Below are 13,992 nucleotides of genomic sequence, written 5' to 3'. Positions count from 1 at the left end.
GTTTGATTTAAAAAATGTGTTTCCAACAAGAAAACATTCGAATAGGGGTAGGCAGTTGAAAGCTTCGACTTCAGCCTACTTTCATTGGGCACATGTTTAAGTACTATATCATTGTATTGGACAGCAGTTTTTATGCAAATACTTAGTCGTTTCGTTTGTTAGTAAATGAGTTTTTTGTGCTGTACCCAAAATTAAAGTCACAAACAAATCTCGTTGTAAACCATGCTCGCTACGTTGTTATCTATAACAATGAAGGAAATTCTGATTGATAGGCCAGAATGTAAACAGTCAGCCATATCGGATGGGGCCAATGGACACGGTTTGGTGTTTCAATGAAAGTGTAAAGAGTTGTTTTTTGTGACGTACCGGGGACGTGTCTTTAGCTTGATGTTGTCAAAATAATCTAAATGTATTTGTTCAGCACCTTTCAGACACCAAAAAGCAACTCGACGTGCTCTATAAAAACCTTTAATATACAATAAGAAAAGTCTAAAATAATATGTTGGAACATAAACTAGCTTGTACGGAACAAAACATAAAAGGAAGTAGCGTGGGAGATGCTGGAACTAGTGACAGGCTTCTTGGTTCAAATCCCTGAAATAATCCCTGAGTATTTTAAAAAAGCATTCATTGACCATGAGGCGAAGTGTGTGTTCATGACGTTCCCGGCGACATTTGAAGCCCCACGACTGATTGAAGAAATGATTCGCTAGGTTTGAGCGTGGTTCGAAATAAAAGCTGCACTTCCAAATCTTTACAAACTTGATATCACCTATCTATGCAACCCTGCTTTATCTGTACCTTATGAATGAGGTTTTATTCAAAGCAGGTGAAATTCTCTTTAATAAAAAGGCCTTGGTCCAAAAACTTGAGAATATAGTGTTTTTAAATAAAAATGATGAATGAGCACTTTATTTTACCTTCTAATTTCACTTGTTGAATAAAAACAAAGTAACAAGGAACAATTCATGATACACTCTTACTCTACTACTCTCCTAACACACTCTTCAAATATATAATTTTGTATTCAGAGCGTATTTTACAAAAGCATGTGATAGATTTTTCTGTCCACATGATGGCGCAGTTGAGGTCATGATTCATCTTGAATTCCATACTTGTGTGTGGAGCATTTCCCTTGAGGGTTTCACTGCTTTATGGGGCTTCATTATGCAATCACTAATGTAAACCCACTTTTAAAGTTTTGTCAAGTCTAGTCATGTGTATTTGTGACGCCCTTAATCACAAAGGGCTGCACAGAACACAGATTATTGCAAACCACAGACTATCATGACACCATCCCCTGATCTAAAACCTAAATGAGGGCAAGAGAAAACTCAAAAACCTTAACATGAGGAAAATTAAGAGACCCTGAGAAGGGACGGTCCCAAAGGGCTGCACAGACCACAGATTATTGCAAACCACAGACTATTATTACACCATCCCCTGATCTAAAACCTACACGAGGGCAAGGGAAAACTCAAAAACCTTAACATGAGGAAAATTAAGAGACCCTGAGAAGGGACAGTCCCAAAGGGCTGCACAGAACACAGATTATTGCAAACCACAGACTATTATGACACCATCCCCTGATCTAAAACCTACATGAGGGCAAGGGAAAACTCAAAAACCTTAACATGAGGAAAATTAAGAAACCCTTGAGAAGGGACAGTCCCAAAGGGCTGCACAGACCACCGATTATTGCACACTACAGACTATTATGACACCATCCCCTGATCTAAAACCTACATGAGGGCAAGGAAAAACTCAAAAACCTTTGTCCACAAATTTGTTATAAGGGATTAAATCTTTGCATATGATAAACAAACCCAATACAGAAATTATGTAAATATTCTTAAGAGTTTAAGTGTCATTATTATTTTTTTTTCATTTACTTATTTTCTGATTTTTTATTTTAATCTGTTCTTCTGCAGCACCTTCTGTTCCCTTGAAAACTGTTAACTACCAGTTTTGTTTGTAATGACGCAATGTTCAAAAATAAAAAACTAAGGATTTTACAAAATGTAAGAACTTTATATAAAAACAGTCCTGCTGGACCAAATACAATTCTCAGCGTCACAGTAGCTCAGGAGGTAGAGCGCTCGTCTTGGGATCAAGAGATCGCAGTTCGAGTCCGGCTCCCCCGTGTTACATGTCGAAGTGTCCTTGGGTAAGACACTGAATACCCCCAATAAGCAGGTTAGCGCCTTACATGGCTGCACGCCCGCTATTGGGAAATGTGAAGCACTGATTTACATTTGTGATGTACATTTGTTTACATCACTGTCTTGAAAAACGCTATATAAATGCAGATCACATTTCACAATGGAACAGTGTGCACTTTTATTTACATTGCACGAACGTACTTAATGGCGCATAAATCACAAGATACAACGAATCAATGATCTAATTAGCTGCCAAGACTTTTAATAATCGATTTTATTGATTATTTGTTGCGGCCTTAATATGAATAACTCATACCTGTCAACCTGTACGTTTTTGCCGTACAAAGTACGTTTATTATGCATTTTAAGTGTATGACGTACAAGAAAATTTGTACGGAAAAACGCAAATTTGTCAATTATGGAAGTATAAAAGGAGAAAATTAAAAAAAAAACAGGTTAGTGGTTATCCCTTTGATCAGTATATTACCAACAATAATTTAATACAGGAAATGAATGAATACTTTGAATTAAAAAAAAAAAGGAATTATTCTACTTAATTCTATTTGCATGAATTTTTTCCTTCTACGGTGAACGTCCGAGCGACTTCATTTTTGAACTTTTTTTTATAATAAACCTCATTCACGTCGAGCAACTAAGTATCTAACAACAAAATGTTAATTAACAATACTTATGATATAACGAAACACATGTACAATATAACATGTTAAACTACATAAACAAGCAAGTTTGAAAAAAAATATGGTGTAAGATTATTTTGTATTTTGTAAGGGAAAATACGACAGTTTGTAAGGGCATGTCGAGCAACTCAGTATCTCACAACAAAATGTTAATTAACAATATATATGATATGACGAAACATGTGCAATATAACATGTTAAACTACACAAACAAACAAGTTTGAAAAAAATATGGTGTAAGATTATTTTGTATTTTGTAAGGGAAAATACGACAATTTGTAAGGGCATGGAGCCCTGGAGCGCGACAGGTATGATAACTCCTGGCTCGCGAGCCACACGTTTCCACCCCTCAAATCACGCCGCTAGGGGCGCTAATGAGCCACTTGAATTAACTTTGGATACGAATAGTCACGTTCTCCCAAGGATAAAAACAATGTTTCGCGTTTTACGACGGTCACCAAATCACACAGAGCGTAAATTATTTCTCACCGCGACCAACAAACGTCCCAAAACGGTCACGTCCCTCGACATTGATTTAAGTAACCGCTGGAGCGTTTTCGGTTAGCATTAGCAAGCTAGCACGCTTGTTACGGTAGTAACGACGAGGCGAAATCCCCGGGAAGCTTTTTAAAGTGAAGCTAGAAATAAAACATATTTTGGGGCGGTTGGGGATATAGCCAAACACCTACCTTTGGTTCCAGCGACGGGGCTTGAAAATGCCCTGCTATTTTGGGGAAAACATGGCGGGGGAAGAACTTGTCAATAATCCGTTTTCTTGCTACTTGGCCGCGGGTCCCAAATCAAATTGATAGGGGGAGAAATCGGAGGCGCGTCAATTACCGGGAAACGTTCAATTCTTCTTCTTCGGTTTTCGTTTGCTTGGCTGCGTCTTCTGGTTGATTGGTTTTGGGTGGTTTCGGGTCATTACTGTCCTCTATAGGTTTAAATGTGTCATTGCATGAAAAAAAAAACAGTAATGTGTGGTATCGGCGCTTATGAATATTCTCAACTGATGCATTTGGCAACGTTTTAACACATATTTTAAGAGTTTTGGGTGTACTTTTCTTGTCATAAACGGCCTCACAGCTTTTTAATGCAGTGGCTTTTCATTTTTTGTATGTTAAAAAAAGGGACTGCTCATCCTTTTTCAGACTTTATTTTGAAAACCACCAAGAAAAATAGGAATTACAACAATACTCAATCAATTTATTGTCACACAAAATGATTTATTGCTTACTGTGAAAACACACGTGAAGAAATAACTGAAACCATGACATATTAATAGGGTTGGGTAGGGTTACTTTAACTTAATTACTTTCAATTACTTTTGGATTACTCCAATACCAAATATGCTAATAAAAGACAAAATAAACTAAATATGAATAAAATGACTCAATTTTGTGCAGGCTTGGGGGGTAACGGATAACATGGAACGGCAAAAATGATGTCGGCAAGATGTTTGGATTAAAATGATGACTTACAACACGTGGTAAGCTTTCTCTCCTGGCTTTGATCTCTTTGATATCCGGCAAAACGAACATAAAATGCGACAGAAACAAAATGAAAATAAATCCAAACACCTTGCCGACATCATTTTTGCCGTTCCATGTATTCCGTTACTCCCCAAGCCTGCACAAAATTGAGTCATTTTATTCATATTTAGTTTCTTTTGTCTTTTATTAGCATATTTGGTATTGGAGTAATCCAAAAGTAATTGAAAGTAATCAAGTTAAAGTAACCCTACCCAACCCTGGTTATTTCTATTTTGTTGATATCACTGTTTTTATTTTGTGTACAGCGACCTTGGGTGTACAGAAAGGCACTTTGAAATAAAAATGGATCCTTATTATTGATTCGCTTTGATGTCTTGATTAGAATAGAATAGAATAAGATAGAATAGAATAAGATAGAATAGAATAGAGTCAAGTGAAATAACAAAGTAAAGTAAAATAAAATAAGAAAATGGAACGGAATATAACAGTACAAAACAAAATAGAGACCAGTGTTTCTCAAATGGACCTACCATCCCAACATAATTACAAGCTATGACCCCCCCCCAAAAAACTGACGTCATTTTTGGCCATCTTGCTGCTACAGCTACACCAAAACAAAATGTCTTAAGACCCCTCCCCCAGTTTTCCTTTCATTTTTCTTCTTTTTCCTTCTTTCTTTCACTTTTTGTCTTTTTTTATTTTATTTTACTCCCTTTCCCACCTTTTTCTTCTTTTCTCTACGCAACGTCATGTTTTTTCCTTTATCATTTATTTGACTCTTTTTTCTCATTTTATTTCCTCTTTCAGTTTTTCCTTTTTTTCTTTTTTTGTTTTCTTTTTGGGATTTTAAGTCTCTGTTTAATTTTTCTTTTTTTTCTTCCTTTTGTCATTCTTCGTCTCTTCTTCCATGTTTATTTTTTTAAATTGTATTCTTCTTTCCTTTCATTTATTATCCATCCATCCATTATCTGCACCGCTTATCCTCAGTAGGGTCCCGGGGGGTGCTGGAGCCCATCCCAGCTATCTTCGGGCAGTGGGCAGGGGACACCCTGAACTGCTTGCCAGCCAGTCGCAGGGCACATAGGGACAGAAAACTCGCTTTAGGGACAATTTGGACCGGCCAATTAACCTGACATGCATGTTTATGGAATGTGGGAGGAAACCAGAGTGCCCGGAGGAAACCCACACAATAACACAGGGAGAACATGCACACTCCACACAGGAGGTTCAATCTCATGACCTCAGAACTGTGCCGCACACGCGCTAACCACTGCTCCGCCGTGCTGTCCTCGTTTATTATTCCTTTTTATTATTGTGTTTAATGAATACAGAAACCCACTAGGAGGCGCTAAATAATACACAGGAGGACCTGTAGGGTCTGCCTAGTGGCAGCAGATTAAAGGTGTTAGCCAAGTAAGAGGAGTCCTTAATACTGTTGCCAGCTCTGCGGTTCTCCTGACTTGGACAGCTGATGATTTTCTGGGCTGTGTTGATGACTCTGTAAGGTTTGCCTAGAATCAGTTTGATGCAAATACAGTTTGGTCAAAATATATAGCAACATTTAAACAAATGTTTTTGTGAAATTTGGTTCGTTTTGATGCTTTTATATACTGTACAATTACAGTAAACATGGAGGTGAAGTATGCTAAGCTAAAAAATGAAGTAGATAGAATAACATACACCAATAACATGTTTGATAGATAGATAGATAGATAGATAGATAGATAGATAGATAGATAGATAGATAGATAGATAGATAGATAGATACTTTATTCATCCTGTCTACACTGGCCCAAAAAGTGAGTTGAGCACTTATGTTATTACCGTATTTTCCGCACTATAAGGCGCACCGTGTTATAAGGCGCACCTTCAATGAATGATATATTTTAAAACTTTTTCCATACATAAGGCGCACCGCATTATAAGGCGCTATAAGTGCATGCTGGCTTAAGATCAGGTAATTGTGCAATTTTGTAATTGTAATCCTCTGCAGTCCTTCGAGACATTTTTGTGATTAAGGGCCATATAAATAAATGTGACTTGACTTGACTTGGCTACAGTAGAGGATGTAGTTACGTTATGCAACCATTACAGGGTGCTGCGCTAAAGGGAATGTCAACAAAACAGTCAGATAGGTCAGTCAAACTTTATTAATAGATAACAAACAAGCTTTCCACAACTCCATTCACTCCCAAAATGAATAAACAGCCGTTTTATTATTTTCTCTGAGGTAAAGCATTTTTGTGACCCATCTTTAACATCTTTGAACAACAGCAAGGCATAACATTTTACTTTTCCTCCATTTAGTCAACACGCAAAAAAATGTCTGATACACTTATGGTAAATTAAACGTTAGTGCAATCGCAATATAGTGACACTCGTAATGTGCAAAAACAATAACAAGTGCAAAACAATAACAATAAAGCAATAACTTAATAACTGTAAAATGTAAAACGTAAACAGCTCATCCTCATGCTTCTTCCATTTCCGCAACATCGATTTATTAATGTTAAACTCTCTTGCTGCTGCTCTATTTCCGTGTTCTACTGCGTGACTGATCGCCTTGAGTTTAAACTGCGTTACAAGCGTGTCTCTTAATAGGAGCCATTTCAGGGTCTTTATACAAACGCACAAATAAAAGAGAATCGTTGTTTAATATTTCCCAGTATGCACAGCGCACTTCTTCTACACGAAAAATGGAGTCGGTGGCTGCTTCTCTTAGTTGCGAGACCTTGCAATTCAATATTGATCCATATATAAGGCGCACCGGATTATAAGGCGCATCGTCAGCTTTTAAAAAAAAATCAGGTTTTATGTGTGCCTTATAGTGCGGAAAATACGGTAGTTTGTGGATGTGTTCTGAGACAATTCAACAACAGGAAATGTACAGTAGCAAGATTAAAGAGGATAAATATTACAACAACAACAAATTCAAGGTCATGTTTGTCTTTTGCTCTCCAGACCAGGCGGCAAGGACCAGACTGTTTCCATAGAGATGCTGTTCAACTCGGTACATTTGTATGCTAAGAATCATTTTTTCGATTTCAAGTCCGCATCATGTCACCTCTCTGCTTTAAAGGGAAATTGTGTTTTATTTAGAACTTCCTAGCGGTAAAAAAGCTTTATTCATCAAAGATAAAACAATTTTGAGATGAATAATAAGAGCAAACAGGTGATCATTAAATGCACATTTTTATATACTCGAAAGAATTTGTAATATTTTACATAACGTGAGGCCCACCTAGAGGAAGATGACTCAATACTGGTTTGCCACATTGTATAATGTTTAAAGACTGAAATAACACGACCGGTTTCTTTCTGAGTTTGCAATATGGCGTCCGGCAGGCATGAAGTCGGCACCTGCCTCCAACAACCACTCAACCATCAGAGGGCCTACGGGAGGAAGTCTTGCCCTCCTCTACGCTTCCATACAAGATGAAAGCCAAACCCTGACTACAAACACCTCCCGCCCGGTCTGCAGGGACCACTAAAAGCCATCAGAGGTTCCGCACGTACACGCAAGCATTTCGGTTGGATTTATTTACAATTTGGGGAGAAGCGACTTCCTGTAGACGACAGGGTTTTTCAACCTTCTTTGAACCAAAACTCACTTTTCATCGTCCAAAAATCTCAAAGCACACCGTCCATTGAACTATTTTCATCTCATCTCATTAGCTGCAACCGCTTATCCTCAGTAGGGTCGCGGGGGTGCTGGAGCCCATCCCAGCAATCATCGGGCAGTGGGCAGGGGACACCCTGAACTGGTTGCCAGCCAATCGCAGGACACACGGGGACAGACGACTCACTCGCCCATTCACACCTCATCTGCCAGATCAGGCCCGCTAAGGGATTGAGTCCGGCCCGCGAGACAACACTCAGAGAAGCACAAGAGAAAAACAAGCTGCAGGTTGAAATATGTCAACTTGATGTTGCCAAAGCCAGGTGCCTCGAACAAAAACACTGTACTGTATTTCTTTCTCTCACTCTCTCTCTCTCTTTTCCACCCTTTTTCTCCCACTCTCTGTCTATGTTTCTTTCACTCTCTATGTCTCTCTTTTTCTCTTCTTTTGTTGTTCTTCGTCTCTTTCTCTCTCTGTGTCTTTTTAACTTCTTTTGCTCTAACTTCCTTTTTTCCTTTTCTCTCTTTTCTCTTTCTCTCTTCCTACCCTTCACGCTTTCTTTTCTCTTTTCCCTCCTTCTGTCGCTCTATTTCTCTTTGCATTTCTTTCTTCCTCTCCCTTTCTTTCCCCCTCTCTCACGACTTCTCTTTTTATCTCTTTTGTTTCTCACGCTCTCTCCCTCTCTCCCTTTTTTTCTTTCTTTGTCCCGCCCTCTCTCCTTTTCCCTCCCTCTTTCTCTTATTTCTTTCTCTTTACCTTTAATCTACAAGTCCGGCCCCCGACAGAATGTTTGTTCTATCGTGTGGCCCCCAAGTTAAAATGAGTTTGACACCCCTGCCTTAGAGCGAGGGGTCTCAAGCTTGCAATCCGCGGGCCATTTGTGGCCCTCAAGGTAATAGATTGCGGCCCATCTAAAAGCTTAATGTTAGAGCGTCCAGTGCAAGTTTGAGATGGATGCTTCATCTGTGCTAACTATTTAGCAGCGCTCAAAATGTACTCACTGTTTCAACCTTTTTTGGGACAAGGCATATTTCTTTCATTGATAGAAAAAATCCCACGGAACGCCACCAGTCGGTGCTGTTGCAGTTTTGGTAAAAGTAAATTTGAATGAAAGAGAGCGCACTGGCACACAAATGAGACAATTTTCCACAATATAGTGGGATAATGGATTACTGAAAACTGACTACCGATGCAATGCTCCTGTGCCTGCTCATTTGGAGCCAAGCACCACGGTTTCTGATTGGCTCCCTGTCATTATTTGAACCCTGTGCTGTCAATTCCCTATTGTCAGTCCGTCTGCGAATCTCCGTGTATACAAGGCAAGCCTTTTTCGACCCTGGCCCCCGCCTGTTCCGTTTTGCTCCCGTTTGTCCCCGGCTACAACCCGTTTTTGATCCCGATCACGTCTGCTCTACCGTCTTGGCTTATGACTCGCTTCCGACCCCGACCACGTTTTTGCTCTCCTGTCCCAGCTACCGACACGTTATTTCTTTATCTCTCTTTTTCTTTCTCTTGAATCTACAAGTCCAGCCCCCGACAGAATGTTTGTTCTATCGTGTGGCCCCCGAGTTAAAATGAGTTTGACACCCCTGATCTAAATGAATGGGAAAACATTGGACTTTGTTGTTATGGATTCACCTGAGATAATGAGTGTGTGATTGTGGACTTTTAATGTGGAATTTCTATGTTCCATGGAGATGAGGCCAAACTCGGGAGACCTAAATCAGATGCTGTGGGCGGGAGAAATGATGTCAGCGCGCGACAGATGAAGCATCATTGAGTCTGTGCTGTGCGCACACAAAAAAAGAAAAAAACTTAAGGGTCTTCCTTTTGCTGGTCATTTATTCAACAGATGCACAGCAGCCTCGCTCAGGGAGAGGAACTCTGTAGTGAACCTGACCAGGTACAAGACGTTTTATCCTGCTTTTATTGAAAAAAAAACCCACTTAAGTTTAGAGGTGCATATGATGTAAAATCTACAATCTATACATGCGCAGTTGCTGAGGGTAGGGGGCATGGCTCAGGGCCGGCGCCCCAACGCGCCCATCAACCAGGACAACGCTCGTTTTTTCCTCCTGGCCGCCCTTATTCTCCTCTACCTGCTTTGCGGGGCGGCCGTTTTCTCGGCCCTGGAGCATCCCTTTGAGATTTATGCCCGTCGCCGGTGGAGGCAACAGCTGGAGAATTTCACCCGCCGCTACAGCGTGCCCCCCAAGGCCCTGCACACCCTGCTCCGGCAGTACGAGGAGGCCAACGGGGCGGGCATCCGAGTGGACGCCTTGAGGCCACGCTGGGACTTTTCGGGAGCTCTGTACTTTGTCGGAACAGTGGTCTCTACTATTGGTGAGCTTTGTAAGTTTTTCTTTATTTGGGGAGAACATTAGCGTTGTGCTTTTTTCAAATCGAATCGGTAGCACTTTTCGGACGGAAACAAAAAGTGCTATTGAAATTCTTACAGTAAATGTACAATGATAAAATTGTTGGTTAGTAGAGTAGAGTAGAGTAGAGTAGAGTAGAGTAGAGTAGAGTAGAGTAGGGTAGATAGATAGATAGATAGATAGATAGATAGATAGATAGATAGATAGATAGATAGATAGATAGATAGATAGATAGATAGATAGATAGATAGATAGATAGATAGATAGATAGATAGATAGATAGATAGATAGATAGATAGATAGATAGATAGATAGATAGATAGATAGATAGATAGATAGATAGATAGATAGAAGGATGGGCAACAGACTGTCTGTCTGGATTGATAAGACGGATAGAAGGAGGACAGACAGACGAACAGATAGATGAGGGACAAGTAACAATTGATGGACTGATAGACGGGTAGAAGGACGGACAAATGGACAGACAACACACAGACAGATGACAGACACATGACGGACGGCCGGACAGACAGACGGACAGATAGATGAGGGACGAGTAACAATTGATGGACTGATAGACGGGTAGAAGGACGGACAAATGGACAGACAACAGACAGACAGATGACGGACAGACACACGACGGACGGACAGAACAGCGGACAGATAGATGAGGGACAAGTAACAATTGATGGTCTGATAGACGGGTAGAAGGAGAGAGAAATGGACAAACAATAGACGGACAGATGACAGACAGACACATGGCAGACGGACGGACGGACGAACAGACAGACAGACAGATAGATGAGGGACAAGTAACAATAGATGGAGTGATAGACGGGTAGAAGGACAGAGAAATGGACAAACAATAGACAGACAGATGACAGACAGACACATGACGGACGGACGGACGGATGAACAGACAGACAGACAGATAGATGAGGGACAAGTAACAATAGATGGTGTGATAGACGGGTAGACGGACAGATTCATGGAGTGACAATAGACAGACACATGACAGACAGACACATGACGGACGGACGGACGGACGAACAGACAGACAGACAAACAGACGGACAGATGAGGGACAAATAACAATAGATGCAGTGATAGACGGGTAGAAGGACAGACAAATGGACTGACAATAGACAGACAGATGAGAGACAGACACATGACGAACGGACACACGGACAGACACACACATGACATTTCCTCACCATAGGTTTTGGTTTTCACCCGAGAAACAGTTAACAAACCGCTAGCAGAGGACCTCAGGGACCGCAATGGCTGATATAAAATGGAACCTGAAACGCAGGTTGAGCTAATGCAACTGTTTTAAAATTGATGTTATTTGATCCCCCCTCCAATCTCTTGTAACCACACGTCCTGCTGAATTTTGTAGTAGCTACAAGCTGGCAACGTTATTTTTGTAAAGACCAGAGCATTGCAATAATCCAAACGAAAAGATAGAAAAGCATGCACCAGCACTTCAATGTTTGCCTGAAAGAGATATGGGCGGACCCTGGCTATAATCTTCTATCTATCTATCCATCTATCTACCTACCCTGGTCATATCCCTCAAGAGGGGTGGCCGACAACAAGACAAACACATACAAAAACAAAGAAAATAAAAAAGGGAAAAAGTAGCAAAACACACACTAATTTTTTGGGACCGTGGCCAATCCAAATACCCAAACACCCAAACAAGTTGGGCACCTCAGCACCCAAGTTGGTCATGCTTTTGTCCCTCCAGATGAAACGGGACACCAGAAAGCGGCCATGTCACTCGAGTCAGGGTGCTTAACACAGTCTTCTGTTCAACAGCAGGGCCCGACAGCGTTCACTGGTTTACCCCTGCCGCATCATATGAGTGCCCTGCCTATCCCTTAGAACACGTCCAAACATCCCACTATCCTTTTACAATACCTCTCCACTCGTTCCTAGCACCAACAAGAGCTCTAGCTTCCACTATATTTAGACCTCTTTCCTGCAGTGCACTCATAACACCACCCATCCACGTCAATCGCGGCCTTCCTCTTGGTTTTCCATTGACTTCTGCTCTGTCGATCATCTTCAACATTCGCTCCTCATCCATCCTCTCCATGTGTCCAAACCAACCGAGTACTCTCCTGTCCACAAGCTTGCTCAGTTCCACTACTACTCCAGTTCTGTCTCTCACAATTTCATTTCTCAATCAATCCAATCTTGTCACTCCTAACATACTCCTCAAACACTTCATCTCAAAAACATTTAATTTCCTTCTCAAATCTGCGTTCAGGCTCCGAGTCTCTGCACCGCACAACACAGTCGGCACAATCACACTCTCATACAGTCCCCTCTTAACAACCATACTCATACTCTTGTTGCTCACCACTCTCCTCAGAGCACCCAAAACCTTGCTTCCTTGATTCACTCTGTGAAATACCTCGCACTCCATCCCACTTTAAGAATGTTTATCATCCCCAGGATTTGGCATGACCACGCCAGCGACCATCACCGGAAAAATCTTCCTGATATTTTACGGTCTGATCGGCTGCGCCGCCACCATCCTCTTCTTCAACCTCTTTTTGGAGAGGATCATCACCATGCTGGCCTACATCATGCGCTGGTGCCACGAACGCCGGTTTCGCTGCGGCGGTGGCGTTGATGAATCTAGCGGAGCGGATCCGTCCGGGGAGGAGGACAGCCTGGAGGACTGGAAGCCTTCCGTCTATTACGTGATGCTGATTCTGGGTCTGGCATCGGTGGCCATCGCGTGCAGCGCTTCCACTTTGTACAGCACCATGGAGAACTGGAGTTACGTGGAGTCTCTTTATTTCTGCTTTGTGGCCTTCAGCACCATCGGTTTCGGAGATCTGGTGAGCAGCCAGCGGCAGCACTACGAGTCTCAGCAGGCCTACCAGTTGGGAAACTGCCTTTTCATACTTATGGGAGTCTGCTGCATTTACTCACTCTTCAACGTCATTTCCATCGTCATCAAACAAACTCTCAACTGGATCTTGGATAAGGTGTTGTGCCCCAGAGAGTGCCTGGGTGGCTCTCGTCCTGCCGCCGATCGCCGATGGCTCTGCTGCCCGTGCAAACGCGACAGGAAGCACCCGGGAGGGCGTCCGCCGGCTCGCCGAAGGCAAAAACTGCTGAAACGGAACGCGGTCCAACCTCTACCGACGCAGCGTCCGGCTGGTAGGCAACGTTACGCCGACGGCTCGGCGGAGACGGTGTTCGATAGCGAGACGGATGCCGGGGTGATAACCGAAGGCGCCTACGCAGGCCGCCGCCAATCGGGGGAGATCATCTCCGTCAATGAATTCATGGTTTCCAATAAGGTGGCGTTGGCACTGCTGCAGAAGCAACTGAGCGAAACTGCCCACCAGGGGCCACGGCAATCTTACCAGAATGGATTTTTGGAGGGTGTGGGGGCGCTGGGCATCATGAATAACCGTCTGCAGGAAACCAGTGTGGATCGGTAGTACTGGTAGGACCCAATCGTTTTGAAACAATCATCTAATTCAATGCAATAATAACGTGTCTCCATTTAAAGCAGTATTTCAGACCTTTGGAGTTTCGTCAGTGACGTGCAGTCAGGGCTGTGCCTCACCTGTCATTGAAACACCATATTAAAATACATTAAATGCTTATATTTA

At 41.9% G+C, this 13,992-nt stretch overlaps 2 protein-coding genes across 5 annotated transcripts in view; one reads left to right on the top strand and one right to left on the bottom strand.

Annotated features, from left to right (window-relative positions):
• Nucleotides 1-3,749, bottom strand: part of ccdc61 (coiled-coil domain containing 61) — an 18,952-nt gene extending 15,203 nt beyond the window's left edge. For both annotated transcript variants that reach the window (XM_088321806.1, XM_088321807.1), the window contains exon 1: nucleotides 3,550-3,749. The gene's annotated coding sequence lies outside the window, so the exon portion shown is untranslated. The remainder of the gene's footprint in view (nucleotides 1-3,549) is intronic.
• Nucleotides 1-13,992, top strand: part of kcnk12l (potassium channel, subfamily K, member 12 like) — a 20,179-nt gene extending 6,187 nt beyond the window's left edge. Inside the window, exons 2-5 of one of the 3 annotated variants that reach the window (XM_088321809.1) lie at nucleotides 7,699-7,856; nucleotides 9,826-9,876; nucleotides 9,971-10,316; nucleotides 12,815-13,992. In XM_088321809.1, coding sequence (XP_088177935.1) covers nucleotides 9,826-9,876; nucleotides 9,971-10,316; nucleotides 12,815-13,818 — 1,401 coding nt within the window. In that variant the 5' untranslated portion in view covers nucleotides 7,699-7,856 and the 3' untranslated portion in view covers nucleotides 13,819-13,992. Of the gene's footprint in view, nucleotides 1-7,698; nucleotides 7,857-8,114; nucleotides 8,296-9,825; nucleotides 9,877-9,970; nucleotides 10,317-12,814 lie in introns of those variants that run through there. The other 2 variants (XM_088321810.1, XM_088321808.1) reach the window with 2 other exon arrangements.

The sequence above is a fragment of the Urocampus carinirostris genome, chromosome 17 (assembly GCF_059441175.1).
Source record: "Urocampus carinirostris isolate Australia breed hairy pipefish chromosome 17, RoL_Ucar_1.0, whole genome shotgun sequence".
In the NCBI taxonomy this organism is placed as follows: domain Eukaryota; kingdom Metazoa; phylum Chordata; class Actinopteri; order Syngnathiformes; family Syngnathidae; genus Urocampus; species Urocampus carinirostris.
Note: the sequence above shows the minus strand (reverse complement) of the source record. Positions and strands in the feature narration are given on the sequence as shown.